The sequence below is a fragment of the Microcaecilia unicolor genome, chromosome 5 (assembly GCF_901765095.1).
Source record: "Microcaecilia unicolor chromosome 5, aMicUni1.1, whole genome shotgun sequence".
Classification (NCBI taxonomy): domain Eukaryota; kingdom Metazoa; phylum Chordata; class Amphibia; order Gymnophiona; family Siphonopidae; genus Microcaecilia; species Microcaecilia unicolor.
The window spans coordinates 174097240-174122049 of NC_044035.1; the positions used below are offsets into that span (position 1 = coordinate 174097240).

The 24810-nt window shown below is 45.9% G+C and overlaps 1 protein-coding gene across 1 annotated transcript in view; it reads left to right on the forward strand.

Moving 5' to 3' along the window:
* The window catches only part of HYDIN (HYDIN axonemal central pair apparatus protein), a 2443906-nt gene that overhangs the window by 1608938 nt on the left and 810158 nt on the right, over positions 1–24810 (forward strand). The window contains exon 69 of the mRNA XM_030205004.1: positions 6792–7469. Coding sequence (XP_030060864.1) covers positions 6792–7469 — 678 coding nt within the window. The remainder of the gene's footprint in view (positions 1–6791; positions 7470–24810) is intronic.

Consider the following 24810-nt stretch of genomic DNA (forward strand, 5'->3'; position numbering starts at 1 on the left):
ATACGGTAAGTGAAATATCAAAGCATTCCAGTGACAGTCTAACAGGATGGAGGTGGATAGGTGAGAGACAGGAAGAGGGACAAGTGAGATATGCATGGAGACAGGAGGGGGACAAAGCAGTACGATTTTCAAAGCAGTACATTTTTATGATTTATAATGGGATAGAAAACCCAGATCTTTGTTAAGTCCTGACTGGTGGGTGTCAAAATATTTAATCATTCTGCTGTCAAAGCAGGGGCGTAGCCACGGGCGGGCCTGGACGGGCCCAGGCCCAGCCATTTCCCTCCAGGCCCGCCCACACAACATCCCCTCGCCGGGGTTTAAATCTTTTTTTACCTTTGTTGAAGCAGCCGCGTCATTGAAAGCCCTGCCCATCAAGACTTCTCTTTGTTCGTTCCCTCAGAGTCCCACCTTCTGACGTCATTTCCTCTTGCCGCGAGGGCGGGACTGAGGGAACGAACTCAAAGGGAAGGCTAGAGATGGGCAGGGCTTTCAATAACGCAGCCGCTTCGATGGAGGTAATCAGGGGAGAGAGGAGAATTGCTGGGTATGGATGGCTGGAGGGGGGACAGGGGAGAGGAGAGAATCGCTGGGTATGGGTGGCTGGAGGGGGGGGCAGGGGAGAGGAGAGAATTGCTGGGTATGGGTGGCTGGAGGGAAGGCAGGGGAGAGGAGAGAATCGCTGGGTATGGGTGGCTGGAGGGAAGGCAGGGGAGAGGAGGGAATCGCTGGGTATGGGTGGCTGGAGGGGGCAGGGGAGAGGAGAGAATCGCTGGGTATGGGTGGCTGGAGGGGGTCAGGGGAGAGGAGAGAATCGCTGGGTATGGGTGGCTGGAGGGAAGGCAGGGAAGAGGAGAGAATCGCTGGGTATGGGTGGCTGGAGGGAAGGCAGGGGAGAGGAGGGAATCGCTGGGTATGGGTGGCTGGAGGGGGCAGGGGAGAGGAGAGAATCGCTGGGTATGGGTGGCTGGAGGGGGGCAGGGGAGAGGAGAGAATCGCTGGGTATGGGTGGCTGGAGGGGGGCAGGGGAGAGGAGAGAATCGCTGGGTATGGGTGGCTGGAGGGGGGGGGCAGGGGAGAGGAGAGAAACTCTGGGTATGGGTGGATGGAGGGGGGGCAGGGGAGAGGAGAGAATCGCTGGGTATGGGTGGCTGGAGGGGAGGCAGGGGAGAGAAGAGAATCGCTGGACATGGGTGGTTGGGAGGGGGGCAGGGGAGAGGAGAGAATCGCTGGACATGGGTGGATGGAGGGGAAGGCAGGGGAGTGGAGAGTTGCTGGACATGGGTGGATGGAGGGGAGGGCAGGGGAGAGAGGAAGGTTGCTGGACATGGATGGAGGAGAGGGAAGGGAGAGAGAAGAAATGCTGGGCATGGATGGAGGGGGAGGGAAGAGTGAGGAAGGAGATGAGATGAGGGAAAAGGAAGAGAGGAGAAAAACTGCACATGGATGAAGAAAATAGGCAGAAGCTGGATCCACTGGACAGTCAAGTCTGCGGAGGACCCAGCTTTGACTTACGGATGTAGGGCAAGAAATGAAGAAGAAAGGCGGAAAATAAAGAAATTAATGGAAAGGAAGCCCTGGAAAGGAGTTAAGAGGACAGATAGCAGCAGAATCAGATACTGGGCCAGCATGATCAGAAAAACAAAGTCACCAGACAACAAAGGTAGAAAAAATCATTTTATTTTCATTATAGTGTTTGGAACATGTCCACTTTGAGAATCAGGTGCTGAACATTAAAAGTTTATATTTATTTACTTATTTATGGCATTTATCCCACATTAAACATGAATTAGATTGGAACCTGGGATCATTTAATTTTTTTTTTTCCTGGGGAGAGTAATGCATTGCCCCCCCCCCCCCCCCCCCCAGACTCTCTCCTTGGCTATAGCCAGCTCTGCAATTTTGAGGGGAGGCGCAGAGGTGGACGGGGGCGCCCAGAGGTGGACCTGGGAGAGAGCCTGTTGTTAAACATTTACTAGCACACGACTAGTGCCCATCCATCCAACCTGTTGGCCCACCCAAAAATTGCCTTTTGGCTACGCCATTGCTTCAAAGGTCTTACGTTCCTGTATTGTTTTAAAGTTCCCTTTTAAGATTCTTACTATGAAGTCACTGGTACAGTGTTCTGGTTTTGTAAAGTGCTGCCCCAGAGGCGTGACATCTTTATTAGTACTGGCATTTTTCATATGGTGTCTATGTAAATTAAATCTCTTCTTTAGCTTCTGACTGGTTTCGCCAATGTAGCAGCCTTCGTTGCATTTTTTACACTGAATGATATATACCACATTGGAAAATGAGCAGGTGAAAGATTCCTTAATGTTGAATATTTTTCCTTTGTGAATGACCATGGGGTCCTGCGAACTGTTTTGGCATAGTTTGCAGGTGGATATATTGCAAGGATGTGTCCCATTGTTTTCTTTTTGAGTCTGTGTTGGGAGCTTACTTCTAATTAGCTTGTGTTTTAAGTTGGGTGGCTGTCGGAAGGCCAGCACTGGTGGGGATGGGAATATCTCTTTCAGTAATTCATCCTCCTGGAGTAGAGGCTGCAGATCTTTTATGATTTTTCTTAATTTTTCCAGCTCTGGGTTATATGTCACTACAAGGGGGATTCTGTCTGTGGCTTTTTTTTCTTTGTATAGTAGCAGATTTTCCCTGGGTGTTTTGAGGGAGGAGGCAATATTCTTGGAGATTATTTTGGGGTTGTAGCCTGTACTATAATTATACAAGCCTTTCTGATCGAAGGATGCAGTTAGGGTTTCAAGGTGTCTGTCTCTGTCCCCTGGGTGAGAGCAGATACGGGTGTATTTTGTGGCTTGGCTGTAAATAATGGATCTTTTTGTCTGTGAAGGGTGGAAGCTGGAGTTGTAGAGGTAGCTGCATTTGTCTGTGGGTTTCTTGTATATGGATGTTTGTATATATCCATCGCTGATTGAGACTATGGTGGTTTTTTAGCGAAAGTAGAAACATGGGCTAGGGATTATTTTAGTCAGAATGAACCGGATAATCTCCCCCTATTGTGTTATTTGGAATGCTTTTAAGGCCTATTTGAGTGGGGGGGGGGGGGGGGGGGAAATTATAAAGTATAGTGCTTATAAGAATAAACTGTGTAGACAGACCCTATTGGACCTAGAGGGTGAGATGAAAACTTTGAAGACCTTATATGTGGCTCAACCCATGGGACCCCTATACCACCAATTACAGAAACTTAATTTTAAAGTATAACATGATTTTTTCTGAGAAAACTGGCTTTTTTATGTTTAAAGACCAAGTTTCTTATCAAGAAGGCCAGAAGAGAGCAGAAGCTTATTAGCCAATTATTTGAAACATAAAAGTCGAGCATCTCAGATTCTTGCTATCCATGCGGGAGATAAAATCTGTACTACTGCTAAAGATATCTCAATGCAATTTTTAGATTTTTATAAACAGCTCTGTACCTCTGTGGTACATCCTACTCCAGCAATAGTACAATAGTTTTTGAAACCTTTGCTACCACCATTGCTTTCCAAAGTGCAGGTCGAAAAGTTAAATCGCCCCCTTGAACTAAGTGAGATTAACAAGGCCATTGCTACTCTCAAAAAACAGAAGGCACCAGGAGGAGATGGCTTTACGGCTGAGTTCTGCAGTTCCTTTTGCCATTTTTTAACTCCTAAACTACCTCTCCTATAACAGTCATTCCTTCATGGTCACAGGAGTGCAGGTACTGTTATGGAGACAACCATTCTTGTTTTTCCCAAATCTAGTAGGGATCCTACCCTTACTAAAATTACAGGCTTATATCCCTCCTCAATTATGACTGTAAGCTTTATGCTTAAGTGTTAGCGGAGAGGCTTACTGTCTCGATGCCCTCTCTAGTCCATCATTCCCAGAGTGGCATTGTTGCAGGCCAAATGACCATGGATAATGCTAGAGTGTTTTGCTATGTTTTGCAGGTGACTGGGTCTTCTCCATGTCCAGCAAATGCAGAGAAGACCTTCGACTATGTGGTATGGAGATATCTCTTTGAGGCACTCTCCTGGTTTCAGCTGGGGTCTGAATTCATAGACATGATTCACATCTTATATTACAAATCCTTGGCTAGGTTGAATGTGGGGGGACAGACGACGGACTACTCTGCTTTAGGCAGAGGTACATGCCAGGGTTGTCCACTGTCTCCCCTACTGTTTAACCTGAGGTTAAAATTGTTATTGATGTCCATCTGGGCTCACAACGACATTCATAGTGTTAGGTTCATGATGTTTCTGTAAAGGTTTCAGCTTTTGCAGAAGACATCTTGCTATATGTGACCAATCCAGAACAATCTATCCCTGTCATATTTACTCTCCTTAAAGAATTTGAGATGCTTCCCAGATATTCAGTGAATTGGGACAAAACTGAGGTCATGCCCTTAAATGTACACTGTACATCTGCAATGGTTGCTCCATTTGGTCTGAAATGGTGTTCTGAGGAAATTAAGTATTTAGGTGTTAAGTTTAAACCTTCCTATGTGGCTACTGTGCAAGCTAACACTGCTGCCCTGCTGACTAACGTGCAGGACATCTGCTGTACTTGGTCTCCACTATGGTTGTCATGGCGGGGCAGATTGAAGGCAATCTGCATGATTATTGCCCCTCGTGCTGTTTTTGCTCCAAATGTTGCTGCTTTCTTTCCCTGGATAATTTTATAAACAATTGGATATTCTACTCAGCAAATTTCTGTGGCGATCCAAACCTCCTTGTATATCTTTATCACGCTTAAGAGATCCAAAGCTCTGGGAGGGCTTGGCTTTCCTGACTTTTGCAAATATGCATCTGCAGTGCTGCTCCATGGAGCTTCTTGGTGGATATAACCATGCGGTCTTATCGACTGTCCTCCTTGGATTCCCATTGAGAGAGCTATTGTGAAGCTATATTCTCTGGAACTGTTGAATTCAGCAGCTTGATAAGTCCCTTCCAAGACCCTGCCTATGACCCTTACTATACCCCTTTGGGCAAAACCACTTTTCGGATTGGCAAGTCTCCTTTCTATTAGAAGCAATGGGTGAGTCTCGGAGTCTGGTATCTGAATGATATTTTAGAGAATGGAACAATTGCTTCTTTTCCATTATTTACAACTTTGCCATTGCCTTGGTACATTGTCTCTACAGCCCCTTTTGGGCCAATCTGACTTCCAGTCAGAAGTCTGGTATGCAACTTCACGCTCTCTCCAAGTCCTATAAGACCCTGTTTGCACACCATCCTTTGGCAGTCCAATCTGTCTGGGAATTTGAATGTTGGACCACTTTGACAAACCAACAATGGAATATCTTCTGGAGTTGTGTAAATAAACCCTTGCGTTAGGCCTCTTGTCTCCAATCCTTATATTTTCTGATGCACAAGGCCATCTGGACACCTCTTAAAAGCTGGAAGTCTAACCAAACTACCTCCCACCTCTGCTGGACTTGCCATCAACACCCTGGCACCTTACAACACTTGCTTTTTACTTGTACTTCCCTTAGTCAGTATTGGTCAGATGTGTGGACAATTGTTACACAGTTCATTTTCTGTAAATTGCCCATTTCCCTTTGTTTAATTATACTCTGGTCTTCCGAGTTACCTGACTCGGTGTCTGATGACTGTAAGCACCTATATGATATTCTTAACACCATTGCCATTAAGTTGTCCTCTGACATTGGAAAGAGACAAGTTCTGCTACAGTGTATCAGTGGTGGCAGGCTGTATCTCTCATTGTGAAATTTGAGCGTCACCTAGCGGAACATTCTGGCCATTTCATTAGGATATGCGTGCCTCTTGTACACTTTTGTAAGTTGGGGTAGTGGTACCCTTCTATGCCTTTGTTTCATCTTATAAACCTTGTGAAATTGGTATTTCATCTTTCATTCTTTTATGGTGTGATCCAGGATCCCCTGTATGCTGGTTTTGGGCATCTCTACTGTACCATCATGTTGCAATTCGAACTCACATTCTCTAGTTTGTTTGCTTGTTGTTTTTTTTTTTTTATACTTCTGTTTATCTGAAAATTCTAATAAAGATTTATTAAACTAAAAAAAAAAATCTCTGGTGATACCATTAAAAAATAACATGGGGAGGCTGTTGGGGTTGGGAGGAAACAGAGGGATGTGAGCAAATAAATAATAGCATCGACTCCTGCAGGTATGAGTGAGGATGGAGGAGATTAATTGTGGAGATGAGTAGGGATAGAATGGATCTCAGTGGGTACTGGTGCATATGGGTTAGATTCCATTGGGAATGGATGAGGATGAGTGAAATTTCTGTGCAACTCTCTAGAGCCGTGCCTTAATTTCTCCAGCAGACAGCTGCTCAATTGGCGCACCTTTCTTTAACCTGCAAGTACCAGGTCTAAATACAGACGTCAATCTTTTTAGACTTGGACGTCCCTTCCCCTTCTGTGATCAGAGTTGGATGTCCATAATTTTGGCCTCCATAGTCCTACCGAAAACACGCCCAGACCATGTCCCCTTGCCACATGGATGTACTGCAGTATTAGATGTTCATATCCTTCCTTTGTAAAATTGAGGTTTGAACACCAATGCAATATGGACATCTAAATGCAAGTTTTCAGATGTCCAGAACAAGCTTTACCACTATAGTGACAATGAAAATTCACTGATAGGGCCCAGATAGAGCACTTTTCTAGATAGTGGCTACCACTACCTGGATTGGCATGAAAATTGGGCCATATATAGTTAGATCGGATTTGATATTTGTTATATATGGCAAAATAATACTAATTTTAATTGTGCAGTAAATGGGTAGTAACTGAACTGATACTTTTGCTTTTTTCCTTCTGCACAGATTGCCAGTGGTCTGAAGCCAGATACCAGGCAGGATTCAGGTATGGAAAAGAGAATAAGCATCAGAGACCGCCCAGACTCTGTCCTGACCGAGGCAGAAGAGGCAAATAAGAAAAAGAAGTTTTTTAAGGGCCACTCTACAGACCCAGCCCTGGCCTCTGTGGGGTATGAAGAACTTGATTTTGACAGCTTGGATGAGAGTGAGAAACAGTTAATCCAAAAATTTAAGAATTATGAGTACGGAAAGAAAGAAGTGACACATATATTGACATTCTGGGATCGAATGCAAGGGATTGTGAATTTGCTTTCTGTTGCTGATGAAAACCAGCATGAAGAAGAACAGATGCTTGAGCGCCAGGCTCCTTCAGGAAAGAAAGGCAAAAAAGATAGAGAAAGAGAGCGTCTGGAAAAAGAAAAAGCTGAAAAGGAGCGTGTGGAGAAGGAGAAGGCTGAAAAAGAACGTCAAGACAAGTTGAAGGCAATAGAAGAGACCAAGGCTCTTGCCCTCCAGGCATTTGTCACAAAGCTGGAGGGAGATGGAGCAGAACATTTAGAGGATGTTGAACCAGAGAAAAATATAAAATTGGGTGTGCCACATCTTGAATTCATGATATCTGGTCCTGATGACCCAAGGAGCACAATGGTCCTAGAAAGTGGCAAACTACCATCACTAGATGAGGTAAAGCCAAATGTAGTTTATGGGTCTAAAATAGTTATGTGTGTCGTAATGGCGATCAGTATAATAATGTTTTTGTTATCACTACTCTTGAAAGGGGATAGTTATAGTTTATAAGAAACAAAGCTGCAAGTGAGTTACTAATTGAGGGCGTCTCCAGCTTGCTCCAGCCCGCCTGATCCAGCTTCTTCCAGCCCGCCTGACCCAGCTTCTTCCAGCCTTCCTGATCCAGCTTGTTCCAGTCCGCCTGATCCAGCTCTGCTCTCTTCTGCTCCAAACCACTCCAGATTGTTCCAGTCCTGCTACGGTACCGAACTGCTAGCCAATCGACCTGCCTGCCCGCTACCCAATCACCTGTTCCTGCCTGCCCCAGTCCATCTCCCTACCACCTCATCACTCTCCTGTCCATCTTCCTACCAGCTCATCACTCTCCTGCCCAACTGCTCACCTGCCTGCCTATCTCCCAGTCCATCTTCCTGCCAGTTCATCACTCTCCTCCCCGACTGCTCACCTCAACCTGCCTGTCTCCCAGTCCAGCTACCTTCCTGTAAACACCTCAGTTATCACTTATGGCCCCCACTCACATTCTATTCCTTGCCCTATCCCTCCCTAATCTTTTCCCCACACGAACTCACTGCCCAGCCCTGTCCTCTCCCGTCCCACTCACCACTGCAATACCCTAGCTACCCCTGTCCCCCACCACCTCACCATCCCTACTGACCTCCTCCTCCTTCCTAGCTCTCAACCTTCAACACTTCCTTCCTGCCATGAACCCTTCCCTATTCCTCTTATGCGCATCCCACCTTCGTCGCCCTACCTCCCCCATCCTTCTACGCTCTCTCTTACTCCTTCTCCTGCTATCTGCGGGAGACATCAATCCCAACCCAGGTCCCCCACACCTGTCCTCGCCTCATCTATGCAAACGTTCCTGCAATATCTCCAATCTCATCTCCATTCCCCTCCTCCCCCCCCTCCCTCCCCTTCTCGTGTGCCCTGTGGAACGCCCACTCAGTCTGCAACAAACTTCCCTTCACCCACGATCTCTTCATCTCCCATTCCCTTCATCTGCTCGCCCTAACTGAAACCTGGCTCACCCCTGACAACTCTGCCTCAATCGCTGCCCTATGCCACGGAGGCTATCTCTTCTCCCATTTGCCCCGCCCAGCTGGCCGCGGTGGCGGTGTCGGGCTACTACTTTCGCCCTCCTGCAGTTTTCAACCTCTCCACTTACCGCAGTCTCACTGCTTCTCATCCTTTGAAGTTCACTCCATCCGTCTATTCCACCCGCTGCCACTAAGAGTTGCAGTCATTTACCCGCCCCCCTGATAAGTCCCTCCCTTCCTTCCTTACCGACTTCGATGCCTGGCTCTCCGTTTTTCTTGAGCCCTCATCCCCATCCCTCATTCTTGGTGACTTCAACATACACACTGATAACCCATCCAACTCATACGCTTCTCAATTCCTCACTCTAACCTCCTCCTTCAACCTCCAGGTGAGCTCCACCACCACCCTTACTCACCAATCTGGTCACTGTCTTGATCTCGTTCTCTCTTCTACCTGCTCACCCTCCAGTTTCTGTACATCAGTTCTTCCTATCTCTGACCATCACCTGATCACATTCACACTTCATCACCCTCCCCCTCAGTCCCGCCCAACTCTAACCACCACTTCCAGGAATCTCCTGGCTGTTGATCCCCCCACCTTATCCTCTTTTATCTCTGATCGCCTCCCTTCCATCATGTCCTCAGAGTCTGTCGACAAGGCTGTCTCCACTTACAATGCCACTCTCTCCTCTGCTCTTGACACCCTTGCACCATCTGTCTCCCGCCCCACAAGGCGTACTAATCCCCAGCCCTGGCTGACCCCTGGCACCCAATACCTTCGCTCCTGCACCCGATCGGCTGATCGCCTATGGAGGAAATCTCGCACCCATACTGATTTCATTCACTAAAAAATTCATGTTATCCTCCTTCCAGTCCTCCCTATTCCTCGCCAAACAGGACTATTACACCCAATTGACCAATTTCTTCAGCTCTAACCCTCGTCGTCTCTTCGCCACCCTCAATTCCCTCCTCAAAGTGCCCTCCGCTCCCCCCCCCCCCCCCCTCCTCACTCTCTCCTCAATCACTGGCTGACTACTTCCGTGACAAGGTCCAGAAGATCAACCTTGAATTCACCACCAAACCCTCCCCTCCTCTTCATCCCATTACCCACTCCCTCAACCAACCAACCCAGGCCTCCTTCTCCTCTTTTCCTGATATCACCGAGGAGGAAACCGCCCATCTCCTCTCCTTCTCGAAATGCACCACCTGTTCCTCAGACCCCATCCCCACCAACTTACTTAACACCATCTCTCCTACTATCACCCCCCCCCCCCCATCTGTCTTATCCTTAACCTCTCTCTTTCCACTTCAACTGTCCCGGACACCTTCAAGCATGCCGTAGTCACACCCCTCCTCAAAAAGCCATCACTTGACCCTACCTGTCCCTCCAACTACCGCCCCATTTCCCTCCTACCTTTCCTCTCCAAGATACTTGAACGCACCATCCATAGCCGTTGCCTCGATTTTCTCTGCTCTCATGCCATCCTCGATCCGCTTCAATCCGGCTTTCGCCCCCTGCACTCGACAGAAACGGCACTATCTAAAGTCTGTAATGACCTACTCCTCGCCAAATCCAAAGGTCACTACTCCATCCTCATCCTCCTCGACCTATCCGCCGCCTTTGACACTGTCAATCATAACTTACTTCTTGACACTCTGTCCTCCTTTGGATTCCAGGGCTCTGTCCTCTCCTGGTTCTCCTCTTATCTCTCCCATCGTACCTTCAGAGTACACTCTCATGGTTCGTCCTCCTCCCCTATCCCGCTCTCGGTCGGAGTCCCCCAGGGATCTGTCCTTGGACCCGTCCTTTTTTCAATCTACACCTCTTCCCTGGGCTCCCTGATTTCATCTCATGGCTTCCACTACCATCTCTATGCCGACGACACCCAGCTTTATCTCTCCACACCAGACATCACTGCGGAAACCCAGGCCAAAGTATCGGCCTGCTTATCTGACATTGCTGCATGGATGTCCAATCGTCACCTGAAACTGAACATGGCCAAGACCGAACTTCTTGTCTTCCCACCCAAACCCACTTCTCCTCTCCCTCCACTCTCTATTTCAGTTGATAACACCCTCATCGTCCCCGTCTCATCTGCCCGCAACCTCGGTGTCATCTTCGACTCCTCCCTCTCCTTCTCTGCACATATCCAGCAGACAGCCAAGACCTGTCGCTTCTTCCTCTATAACATTAGCAAAATTCGCGCTTTCCTCTCTGAGCACACCACCCGAACTCTCATCCACTCTCTCATTACCTCTCGCCTTGACTACTGCAACCTACTCCTCACTAGCCTCCCACTTAGCCATCTATCCCCCCTTCAGTCCATTCAGAACTTGGCTGCACGTCTTATCTTCCGCCTGGACCGATATACTCATATCACCCCTCTCCTCAAGTCACTTCACTGGCTTCCGATCAGGTACCGCATACAGTTCAAGCTTCTCCTACTAACCTACAAATGCACTCAATCTGCAGCCCCTCCTTACCTCTCTACCCTCATCTCCCCTTACGTTCCTACCTGTAACCTCCGCTCTCTAGACAAATCCCTCCTTTCAGTACCCTTCTCCACCACCGCCAACTCCAGGCCCCGCCCTTTCTGCCTCGCCTCGCCTCACCTCAAGCGTGGAACAAACTCCCTGAGCCCATACGCCAAGCCCCCTCCCTGCCCATCTTCAAATCACTGCTCAAAGCCCACCTCTTCAATGTCGCCTTCGGCACCTAACCACCACACCTATACTCAGAAATCTAGACTACACCAACTTGACATTTTGTCCTTTAGATTGTAAGCTCATCTGAGCAGGGACCGTCCTTCTTTGTTAAATTGTACAGCGCAGCGTAACCCTAGTAGTGCTCTAGAAATGTTAAGTAGTAGTAGTAGTCTTTTACTAAGGCGCGCTCATGTTTTTAGCGCGCTCTAAAATTGTGGGCTTGCTAAACGTTAGAGATTCTCATAGGAATGCATTAGCATCTCTAACGTTTAGCGCACCCACAATTTTAGCATGCGCCCAAAACGTGAGCGCACCTTAGTAAAAGACCCTCTCCGTTAAGAGGTTAGGAAACATTGAGGCATATTTTCAAAGGTCTTACAAAGTTACATAATAACTTTTTAAGTCTAAGTGCTTTGAATACGAGCTCCATTATATCTTACTGCCCAACAAAATCTTTATTATTTGTGAACATGGTTTACATTTGCAACATGAAAATACTTGAAACAGCAGTTTATAAACAATGGGCCCAGTATTGAAAGGCCAAACGAAGAAAAGTAAGCTCTCATGGTGGAATACCAAGAGACAAGAAATAAGACCAAGATATTAAAACCCAAATCAAATTTAGGGCCCTGCTTACTGAGGTACACTAGAGTTTTTAGGTTGTGCTAAAAATTAGCGCTCACTAACTGTGTGGGTTATGGGCATAGGAGCCAACTTTTCAAAATGATTGGGGGTGCTGAATTTTTTTTTTAACAGGTGGTGCATTCCCCCGCCCCCTCCCTCCCCCCTCCCTCCCCTCCAAGTTCCAGGCCCCCCTCTCCTCCAAGTGCCAGTCCCAACCCCAGCCTGACCTCTTCTCCCACATCAGTCCTCGTTCGGTCCATCCTCGCCTTCCTGCATGCCGCCCAGAATTTTAAAACTCATCTTACCTTGGGGTCCCGGCGGCAGCAGTGAAAGGCGAGCAGGCTCGATGCTTCAGCCTTCCCTTCTCTCTCAGCTCTGGTCACACCCTTGTGGAAACAGAAAATGAGAGCAGGACCAGAGCTGAGAGAGAAGGGAAGGCTGAAGAGCCGAGCCTGCTCGCCTTTCAATGCTGCCGCCGGGACCCGAGGTAAGATGAGTTTTAAAATTCTGGGCGGCACACAGGAAGGTGAGGACGGACCGGCGGAGAACTGAGGGAGAATAGGGCGGGCACTGGGCAGGTAGGCTGGTGCGAAGGAAACTTCCGACTTCCGGCAGGTGCAGAGCCGGTCCTAGGGTTTCTGGCGTCCTCCTGCAGCCTATTAGTCAGCGCCCCTACACATCCAGGGGTGGGATCACTATGGCTCCACCCCTACAGTAGTCACACTCGTTTTACCAGCCATGGCATCATTGAAAATATTACACCAGTATAGAAGAAAAATAGCTTTTTTGTTGTTTTCATTATAAATAATTTCTGTAAGCTGTTACAGCTCCATTATACTCTAAATGACACAAACCATGAATTATGAGAACAGACAGTCTTGCCAACTCTGAAAAACAATGTGTTAGCAAAATCTCTGAATCTAACAAACAGATCCCTATTCAGACACTTAGCCTTGCAGTCACACATGCAGAACAGAGATAGCCCCTCTTCAAATTCTTCAAAAATTAACCTGAAATCCTAAGAAGTTAGACCCTGCATGCAGCACAATACCAGACAAACAGAAAGAAACACATTGCTATACATTGCAAAATAAGACAACAGATGTAGCAGATGTAAATTCTCAAAGTGGACATATTCCAAACACTAAAATGAAAATAAAATGATTTTTTTCTACCTTTGTTGTCTAGTGACTGTTTTTCTGATCATGCTGGCCCAGTATCTGATTCTGCTGCTATCTGTCCTCTTAACTCCGTTTCCTGGGCTTCCTTTCCAATTATTACTTTACTTTCCTCCTTTCTTCTTCATTTCTTGCTCTATATCCATAAGTAAAAGCTGGGTCCTCCGCAGACTTGACTGTCCAGTGGATCCAGCTTCTGCCTATTTTCTCCATCCATGTGCAGTTTTTCTCCTCTCTTCCTTTTCCCTCATCTCATCTCCTTCCTCTCTCTTCCCTCCCCTCCATCCATGTCCAGCATTTCTTCTCTCTCCCCTCTATCCATGTGCATCTCGTTCCTGTCTTCCCTTCCCTCCCCTCCATCCATGTCCAACAATTCTCTCCCTGCCCTCCCTTCCACCCGCCCATGTCCAGCAACCCTCCTCTCTCCACTGCCCTCCCCTCCATCCATGTCCAGCAACTCTTTGCTCCTGTCCATCCACCTATGTTCAGCAACTCTCCTCTCCCATGCCCTCCATCCACCCATGTCCAGCAACTCCGCTGCCCTCCATCCAGTAATTCTCCTCTCTTCCCTGCTGCCCCTTCCTCCATCCATCCATATCAAGCAATTCTTCTTCCTCCCCTGCCCTCCCATCCATGTCCATCAATGCTCCTCTCTCCCCTGCCCCCTCCATCAATCCATATCCAGCAATTCTCCTCTCTCCCCTGCCCTCCTCTCCATGTCCAGCAATTTCTCCACTCTCCCTTGGCCCTGCCCTCCCATGATCCATGTCCATGCTCCTCTCTCCTCACCTCCATCCATCCATATCAAGCAATTCTCCTTCCTCCCTGCCCCTCCATGTCCAGCAATTTCTCCTCTCTCCCTGGGCCCTGCCCTCCCATGATCCATGTCCATCGATGCTCCTCTCTCCCCACCTCCATCCATCCATATCAAGCCATTTCCCTCCTCTCTCCAGGGCCCTGCCCTCCCATGATCCATCGATGCTCCTCTCTCCCCACCTCCATGCTCCATCCATCCATATCAAGCCATTTCCCTCCTCTCTCCCTGGGCCCTGCCCTCCCATGATCCATCGATGCTCCTCTCTCCCCACCTCCATGCTCCATCCATCCATATCAAGCCATTTCCCTCCTCTCTCCCTGGGCCTTGCCCTCCCATGATCCATCGATGCTCTTCTCTCCCCACCTCCATGCTCCATCCATCCATATCAAGCCATTTCCGTCCTCTCTCCCTGGGCCCTGCCTTCCTTTCCATCGATCAATGCTAGTTTTCTCTCACCTACCCTACCCTCCCGCTCCCATGTTCACCTGCCCGCCCTCTTCTATTTAAATTTACCTCCGTGAAAGCACTGGCCGCTCGCTAGCAGCCTTCCCTTCACTTTGCTCAACAGTGTCCCGCCTTCTTCAGCGTCAGTGAAAGCGCTGGCCACTAGCAGCCTTCCCTTCGCTTCGTTCGGCAGTGTCCCGCCTTCTTCTGACATCATTTCCGCGAGGGCGGGACATTGTCGAGCGAAGGGAAGGGAAGGCTGCTAGCGGCCAGTGCTTTCACTGACGCTGAAGAAGGCGGGACACTGATGCTGCGACGGAGGTAAATTTAAATAGACGCTCAGCTGCAGTCTGCAACGTCGGAGGGGTAAGCGGCGGCGGTGCCCTTCAGAAGTCGACGCCCCCCGCCCCTGCCAGTGCCTGAGTGGCTGAAAATATTGGGGGTGCTTGAGCACCCACAGCACCCACGGAGTCGGCGCCTATTCCCTAGCATGCCCCGATGTTACATTTACCCAATCAATATTGGGGTAATTGAAATCACCCATTATTATTGTGTTGCCCAGTTTGTTAGCCTCCCTAATTTCCGATATCATTTCTACATCTGTCTGTTTATCCTGCCAGACAGACAGTAGTACACTCATATCTCTATCCTTTTCCCCTTTACACATGGAATTTCAATCCACAGGGATTCCAAGATGTGTTTTGTTTCCTGTAGAATTTTCAATCTATTTGATTCAAGGCCTTCCTTAACATACAGTGCTGCCCCTCCACCAATTCAATCCACCCTATGGTATTACAGTGTCCCACTGGTTATCCTCCTTCCACCAGGTCTCAGAGATGCCTATTATATCTCATTTTTCATTTAGTGCTATATATTCTAATTCTCCCATCTTATTTCTTAGGCTTCTGGCATTAGCATATAGACATTTCAAACTATGTTTGTTGTGCCTATTTACGTTATGCTCAGTACTTGTCTGTATTAAATTGCAATCTTTTGTCTGATTTTTATTTTTATTTAAGGACACCTGATCTACTACGGTCTCTTTTGCAACCTCGTTATCAGGATACCCTATCTTCCCTGTTTTGGTGATATCTTTAAAAGATACCTTATTCCGAACCATGCTCTTTTGAGCTACTGTCAGCCTTCCCCCAGTCTCTAGTTTAAAAGCTGCTCTATCTCCTTTGTAAACGCCAATGCCAGCAGCCTGGTCCCACCCTGGTTAAGGTGGGACCCATCCTTTCAGAATAGGCTCCCCCTTCCCCAGAATGTTGCCCAGTTCATAACACATCTAAAACCATCCTCCCTGCACCATCGTCTCATGCACGCATTGAGACTCTGGAGCTCTGCCTGTCTCTTGGGCCCAGTGCGTGGAACGGGTAGCACTTCTGAAAATGCTACCCTAGAGGTTCTGGATTTGAGCTTTCTACCTAAGAGCCTAAATTTGGCTTCCAGAACCTCTCTCCCACATTTTCCTATGTCATTGGTACCCACATGTACCAAGACAGCCAACTCCTCCCCAGCACTGTCTAATCTTATCTAGGTGACACGTGATGTCCGCCACCTTTGCACCAGGCAGGCAAGTGACCAGGCGATTCTCACGTCCACCGTCCACTCAACTATCTACATGCTTAATAATCGAAACATCCACTACAACAGCTGTCCTAACCCTTCCCACCTGGGCAGTAGCTCCTGGAGACACATCCTCGGTGTAAGAGCACATTGCATTCCCTGGTGTGCTGGACCTATCTACAGGATTACTTCCAGCTTCACCAAGGTGATGCTGTTCTTTTAGGACACCTCCCTCCTCCAAGGCAGCACAGGGGCTGCCAGATTGGAGGTGGGACATCTCTACAATGTCCCTGTAGGCCTCCTCTATGTACCTCTCTGTCTCCCTCAGCTCCTCCAAGTCTGCTACTCTAGCCTCAAGAGAACGGACTCGTTTTCTGAGAGCTAGGAGCTCTTTGCATCGAGCACACACATATGACATCTCACCAAATGGGAGATAATCATACATGTGACACTCAATGGAAAAGACTGGATAGCACCCTTCTCGCTGCTGGACTGCTGTCTGCATCTTTATATTATGGAGTTGTTTAATTAAAACTTCTTAAGGCACTAAGGATATCAGATGTCTATTATGATCGTTGTAATTTGCAATTTATTTAGGGTTTGCTTCTTAGAAACTAATTACACGTAATTCAGACTATTGAAAATTCTCCTCTTGTCTTAATTAGAATAATTGACTATAAATGAACAGTTGCGCTAGGGGTGGGCAGGAATGAGGACTGAACTGGGCTCTTCTGTGCCTTCTAGAGACTATCTGTTAATGCTGTTGTAGAAACTTCAAGTTTTAAACCTATGGAGACTTTACAATTCTAACTGTGTTTATCAAAATCTCACAATTCCTCTTTAAACCCTTATCTTTAAGCTGTTGCAGAATTGTCAAGCTTTAAAACTATGGGGAAAAGGCTAGCTAATAAAGTTTGCTTGCTTTTTTTATTTTAAAATTCTGTTTTTGTCAATATCCTACAATTCCTCTTTTAAACCCTAATCTTTAAGCTGTAGCAGAAACTTCAAGTTTTAAAACTAAGGGAAAAGGCTATGGAGACTAGCTAATAAAGTTTGCTTGCTTTATTTTTTATTTTAAAATTCTAAGAGGCAGATGCACTAAAGCTTAATGAGCCTTTAATGACCCTCCAACGAGGAAAATTTGATCCGTTGCATGCATCAAAGGGCTTTTACCGAGGAAGCCAGCAGCTAACGAAAATGGAATGGAGATGAGCAATTAGTGTGAAAACCCCATTGAAACGAGATGCACTAACCTTTTCCGATTGCCTTTACGCAGGAAAAAGGCAGGAAATCTAACGAGAGGTCTGGACCTCTCTTTAGGACAGCTCTGTGCCAGGAAAAATAGTAGTGAAAAAACAAACTGTGAGCCAACCCCAGCGCATTAGCAGAGCTAATAGCACTGTGATTGGTCAAAAGGAAACTGAAACTGAAAGGCACAATCCATAAACAGAAGCCTCTACAAGCCCCAAGGAGTTCAAAAATATTTTTTTTCTAGGCATGCATCCCTGTCCTCAGACTGCAAACAAAACACAAGCACATGGCTCCCAAATCAAAACAAAAATTTGAAAAAAGGGTTGGGAGGGGGCAAAGGCGCTCGTCAGGAGCGTCCTGTATGGCCGTCCTTGCCCCCCCCCCCACCCGTGGTCGCCGTTCCCCCCTGCCCCACTTCCCCCTGCATTCTAAATTAAAAAGCAAGAAGAAAAGCAAACGTACCTTTAGCAGCCCCGGCCCCCCTCCCTTCCTCACTACTCTGTCGGTAACCTACGTAGGTTACCGACGTCAGACAGGGGCGGGCCCAGGAGGAGAGAGACGCGCGACCGAAGCTGTGCGAAGACAGGCATCAGCTTTCTTCTTGCCCGTGCAGCGCCTTCGGACAGAGGAGAGAGGCGCTGCACGGTCCCGGTAAGAGGGAGGGGGGCCCGATGGAGGAGGGGAATGGCGGCGACGACCCCAAGAGGGGGCGGGGCACAGGGCGGAGGATGTCGGGAGGCAGAGCTGAGGGGAGACAGAGTAGTGAGGAAGGGAGGGGGGCCGGGGCTGCTAAAGGTACGTTTGCTTTTCTTCTTGCTTTTTAATTTAGAATGCAGGGGGAAGTGGGGCAGGGGGGAACGGCGACCACGGGTGGGGGGGGGGGGGCAAGGACGGCCATACAGGACGCTCCTGACGAGCGTCTTTGCCCCCTCCCGACCCTTTTTTTTTATTTTTGTTTTGATTTGGGAGCCATGTGATTGTGTTTTGACTGTGTTTTGAATGTTTGTGGCATGCGCAGAGCAGCTAACATAACGCGTGGCTGCTCTGCGCATGATTTGGGGGCCGATTAACGATGTGTATTGTGATTCTTTGATACATTGTACGTTTCAATACCGATCTCAGCATGTGTGACTTTTTTTTTTGGTGCATTCTTCGTTATTTTAAAATCGTTAGGGACTTTAACGATTTAGATTTTTTTACGTTTGGTTGCTGCATCTGCCTCTAACTGTGTTTAATCAATATCCTACAATTCCTCTTTTAAACTCTAATCTTTAAGTTATCAGGCTCAGAATAGAATAATGTCTGTTACCCACAGAGATGTCCTCTTCTCTCAGAACTTCTCAGAAAGAAAGTTGAGTGGGACCTTTCCTATCTATACAGTTTGGATTCTAAGGAGACTATTTCAAACAAACCCTTTGAAGCTAGCCCAGTAATAAAATTGCCATTAGTAATCTTAGCAACTGCTCTACTTCCTCACACCTTAATTCACTCCTAATTCAGGTCAACTGCCGTGCTACCTCTCCAGCAGGCAAGAACAGAGAATAACTATCTTTTAGAACAGTTCAAGACTAGCTACTATCCTCTAGGGAAATTTTCAGTTTAAAACTATAGGGAAAGGGATTGTGCACTATGGAAACTAGTCAATAATACTTGCTTCCCTCTCTTATATTTTTATTTTCTTTCTAAGACTGAACTGGGCCCTTCTGTGCCTTCTAGAGACTATCTGTTAATGCTGTGGCAGAAACTTCAAGTTTTAAACCTATGGAGACTAGCTAATAAAGTTGGCTTATTTTTTATTATTATTATTTTACAATTCTAACTTTGTTTATCAAAATCTCACAATTCCTCTTTTAAACCCTTATCTTTAAACTGTGGCAGAAACTTCAAGCTTTAAAACTATGGGGAAAAGGCTATTGAGACTAGCCAATAAAGTTTGCTTGCTTTTTTTAATTTTAAAATTCTGTTTGCCAGTATCCTACAATTCCTCTTTTAAACCCTAATCTTTAAGCTGTAGCAGAAGCTTCAAGTTTTAAAACTAAGGGAAAAGGCTATGGAGACTAGCTAATAAAGTTTGCTTGCTCTTTTTTTTAATTTTAAAATTCTAACTGTGTTTATCAATATCCTACAATTCCTCTTTTAAACCCTAATCTTTAAGTTACCAGGCTCAGAATAGAATAATGTCTGTTACCCATAGAGATGTCCTCTTCTCTCAGAACTTCTCAGAAAGAAAGTTGAGTGGGACCTTTCCTATCTTTATAGTTTTGGATTCTAAGGAGACTATTTCAAACAAACCCTTTGAAGCTAGCCCAGTAATCAAATTGCCCTTAGTAATCTTAGCAACTGCTCTACTTCCTCACACCTTAATTCACACCTAATTCAGGCCAACTGCCATTCTACCTCTCCAGCAGGCAAGAACAGGGAATAACTATCTTTTAGAACAGTTCAAGACTAGGTACTATCCTCTAGAAAAATTTTCAGTTTAAAACTATAGAGAAAAGGGATTGTGCACCTAGAAGACGACACAAGAGTGCTGGACATATGCCCACCATGATACAAAACAATGTACATAAACAGGAAAAAAAAAGGAGGGGGAGGTGCAATAATGTACAAGTCAACTTCCACGGTCGAGTCATCAAAATCCTGGCATGCAAAATCACTGACACAACACTAGCAGGTCAACTGTGTATCATACTATTCTGCTGAACCCCCAGGTAGCTGGTCAAATGCTGAGGACAATTTCATGGACTTTTTATCAAACACCTGCACAAACCAACAAAATGTCCTACTAATTGGCAACATCAGTCTGCACCTAGACAAACAACGGCACTAACACCAAAACCGTAATGAACTTCCTAAACCAATGGAACTTCACAACAGCACAAAGCACTGCATCCCACACAAAAGGCCACCTATTGGACTTGCTAGCCCATAGGTTACCAGCAAACAACAATCACACAATAGAGAACCACAAATGGGAACAGGTGCCATGGCCAGTCACAGCTAGCTCATGTTTACACTACAATGGAAAGTGAATGGAAAGAACAAAAAAACAAGATCACCACATACACTCACAACCAGAGGGAAGGTGGACAACCACACCTTCTAGAAAACAGTGTTGACTGAACATAGCATCCTAGAACCAAATGACATTCATTTTATGAGGAACTGGGATGAAACATGCAAAAAAACACTGGACAAACCAGCACCACTTAAAACAAGAAATAAAAAGCACCCTAGATCCTGGTTCAGTGATGAGCTACTGTACATGAAAACAACTGTGCAGGAGACTAGAAAGAAAATGGACCAAAAATAAAACAGAAATAAACAAAGACACATGGAGAAAATCTATAAGAATGTACAAACACAATATAAAGAAAGCCAAAGCAGAACACTACAACACATACACAAACCCAGAACAGAACAATATGAAAAAAATATTCAAACTCATGAACAACTTACTGAAAACACAGAACACACTGGCATCAACTGACACACCACCTACAGCGAATGAGCTAGCTGAACACTTTGAACAAAAAATAGCAAAGACAAGATCCAACCTGACAATACCGCAAACTTCCATCATAGACTGCCTACAAGACTGCAAAACCAGCAACACCCACATCATTGCGGACAGAATTTGGTCTGCATTCAAACCACCCAAAATGAGCACAGTAAAAACACTACTGACCAGTGGCGTAGCCACTGATGGGCCTGGGTGGGCCGGGACCCACCCATTTAGGGCTCAGGCCCACCCAACAGTAGAACATGTTTAGCGGTAGCTGGTGGGGATCCCAAGCTTGGCCAGCTGAAGACTTCACCCTGATGGTAACGAAAACGCTACTCTCCACGATACTGGCACCTGCGCATGCTCTGTTTTCAGTGCATGCCTGCTGCAGACTGCCAAGGTGGAAAGCAGCATTTCCCCGCCAGCTGAGGTATTTTTTTGGGTGGTGGTTGGGACGGGGGAGAACACTTGGTGCCCACCCACTTCTTGCCTAGGCCCACCCAAAATCTGTTGTCTGGCTACGCCCCTGCTACTGACTAAATATGCACATGCTAATTGTCTGCTAGATAAATGCCCCAACCACACGATGAAAAACCCACTAGATTGTTTCATCAAATGCATCACCAAACATATCACATATATGTTAGCAGAAGAACAATTCTCAAAAGACAAAGGCAAAATCATTCTCATTCCAATCCCCAAGAACACAACCAACAAGATCAGTGATTTCACAAATTACAAATCAGTGGCCTGAATACCACTACTGACCAAAACAATGGAGGGATTGGTAGCACAACAACTAATGGAATATCTAACAAAATTCTCAATCATATATAAATCGTAATCAGGTTTCAGACCACATACAGCACTGACATGGTCCTAACCACTCTGATAACGAAGTTCAGAAGCTTAATAAGCCATGTTCAGAATATATTACTAATGCAATTTGACATGTCAAGCACGTTCGATCTAATAGACCACACAGCACTGATGACCCTGCTCGATTACATGGGAGTCAGCGGCATAGTGGCTGCATGGTTCAACAGCTTCCTAAAGACTAGATCCTACATTGTAAAGATGTCCAACCAGCTATCAACATCCTGGACCTCCAAATGTGGGGTACCACAAGGCTCACCAATATCACCAACACTAATGTATTGATGGCTGCACTCAGAACAAATCTAGAGATCATTTTATTTATTTATTTATTTATTGCATTTGTACCCCACATTTTCCCACCTATTTGCAGGCTCAATGTGGCTTACAGAGATTAGTTCTGGCGTTACCTTTCCAGGTTGTCAGATACAATTGGTGATACAAAGGGATTAGTATGATACAAAGAGCTGATACAGAGGTTTGTTGTGGTATTGCCATTATGATACAAAGAGATTAAGGATAGGAAAGAAGTTTTAAGAAAATAGATATTGAAAGATGGCTTTCAGACTGGGGTGGATTGATGAGGTGGGATATTTAAGCTATGGGTCTTCTTTGTAGGCCTTGTTGAAGGGATACGTCATCAGAGATTTACGGAAGTTGTATATTTCGTCGATTGTTTTCAAGTCAGCTGGTAGTGCGTTCCACATCTGTGTACTCATGTAAGAGAAGGACGTCGCATGTGCAAGCTTGTATTTTAGTCCTTTACAACTGGGGAAGTGTAGATTAAGAAATTTTGGGGTGATCTTTTGGCGTTTCTAGGAGACAGGTCCACAAGATTTAGCATGTATGTCGGGGCGTCTCCGTGGATGATTTTGTGTACATCGTGCAGATCTTGAACGTGATCCATTCCTTAAGTGGGAGCCAGTGAAGTTTCTCTCTTAAGGGTTTTGCACTTTCATACTTTGGCTTACCAAATATGAGTCTGGCGGCGGTATTCTGGGCTGTTTGAAGTTTTTTGATGGTCTGTTCTTTGCAGCCAGCGTAGAGTGCGTTGCAATAATCCAGATAACTTAGTGCCATTGATTGTACCAGGATCCGGAAGATGGATCTCGGGAAGAACGGTTTTACTCTTTTGAGTTTCCACATGGAGTGGAACATCTTTTTCGTTGTATTCTTCACTTAGGTTTTGAGTGTGAGGTTTCGATCAATGATAACTCCAAGAATTTTCAGGTTGTTTGAGATGGGGAGAGAAAAGTTTGGTGTGGTTATAATGTTGAAGTTGCTTGTGTTATACTGTGAGGTGAGTACGAGACATTGTATTTTTTCTGCGTTAAGTTTTAACTGGAATGCGTCTGCCCAGGAATGCATGATTTGGAGGCTTTGGTTGATCTCATTGGTGATTTCATTTAGATCATGGGTTTTAACCTATTCATCTAGGCAGATGATATTACCATTTACATACCTTTCAACAACAACATCACAGAAATAATGGACAAAGTCAAAACAGGTCTGGACCTTATGGAAAACTGGGCAGAAATTTCAAAATCAGAGACAAAACCAAATTCCTGGTACTGCCAAGCCCACATAATCCCACAGCCCACCAAAATTTCACAATAAACCACCAAATATACCAAATTGAAACACAGTTAGAAATGCTAGGAATCATTCTCGACAAACACCTAACACTAGACAGTCAAATAGCAGTAACAACAAAATGCTTCAGAACACTAGTAAACCGAGGAGGATCAGAGACTACTTTTCTAGGCAATCATTCTGTATAATAATACAATCGACGATACTTTCACAACTAGACTACTGCAATGCAGTATACATCGATTGCAAGGAAAGCACCCTAAAATCAATGCAAACCATCCAAAACACAGTGGCAAGGCTAATTGTCAAGAAGTCAAAATATGAAAGAGCTACCCCACTACTCGTAACACTACATGGACTGCCAATCAAGGCAAGCCTGTTCTTCAAAGCAAGCACCATCATCTACAAAATATTATTTGGTTGGTCTCCAGAATACATGACTGACTTGGTAGAACTATCCCCAAGAAACACAAACCCTGAAACCAGAAGCAACTTACTTCTTCACCTACCCAACTGTAGAAACATAACATACAAATATATCTACATGGCCGGATTTAACTACCTACTACTACTACTACTACTTATCATTTCTATAGCGCTACTAGACGTACGCAGCGCTGTACACTTGAACATGAAGAGACAGTCCCTGCTCGACAGAGCTTACAATCTAATTAGGACAGACAAACAGGACAAACGAGATAAGGGAATATTAAAGTAACATAGTAACATAGTAGATGACGGCAGAAAAAGACCTGCACGGTCCATCCAGTCTGCCCAAGAAATGTGCCACTTTTTTGTGTATACCTTACCTTGATTTGTACCTGTCTTTTTCAGGGCACAGACCGTACAAGTCTGCCCAGCACTATCCCCGCCTCCCACCATCGGTTCTGGCACAGACCGTATAAGTCTGCCCAGCACTATCCTCACCTCCCAACCACCAGCCCCACCTCCCACTACCGGCTCTGTTATCCAATCTCGGCTAAGCTCCTGAGGATCCATTTCTTCTGAACAGGATTCCTTTATGTTTATCCCACGCATGTTTGAATTCCGTTACCGTTTTCATCTCCACCACCTCCTGCGGGAGGGCATTCCAAGCATCCACCACTCTCTCCGTGAAAAAATACTTCCTGACATTTTTCTTGAGTCTGCCCCCCTTCAATCTCATTTCATGTCCTCTCGTTCTACCACCTTCATATCTCCGGAAAAGGTTCGTTTGCGGATTAATAACAGTGAGGATGATAAGGGTCCTGAACAAGTGAATAAGGGTTAGGAGTTAAAAACAGCATCAAAAAGGTGGGCTTTTAGCTTAGATTTGAAGACGGCCAGAGATGGAGCTTGACGTACCAGCTCCACAGAAATACCTGGGCTCCAAATGGTGGAATTCAATACCAAAGATCACAAGAAGCATCACAAACTATCTTCTATTCAGAAAAGAACTGAAAACACAACTTTTAAAAAAATTCTACAACAAATAAACTAGTTACAAACTATCATTATAAGTCCTGACCAAAAGATAAATAGTAACAGTAAGCATCACCATAACTCTCAACCAAACTGTAAAATGTAAACCAATACTGCAACTATAAACCAGAATGTAATTGGTAAGCCACTTTGAACCAAAACTTGTTTTTGGATAACAGTGGGATACAGGAATGCATAAATAAATAAAATAAAACTA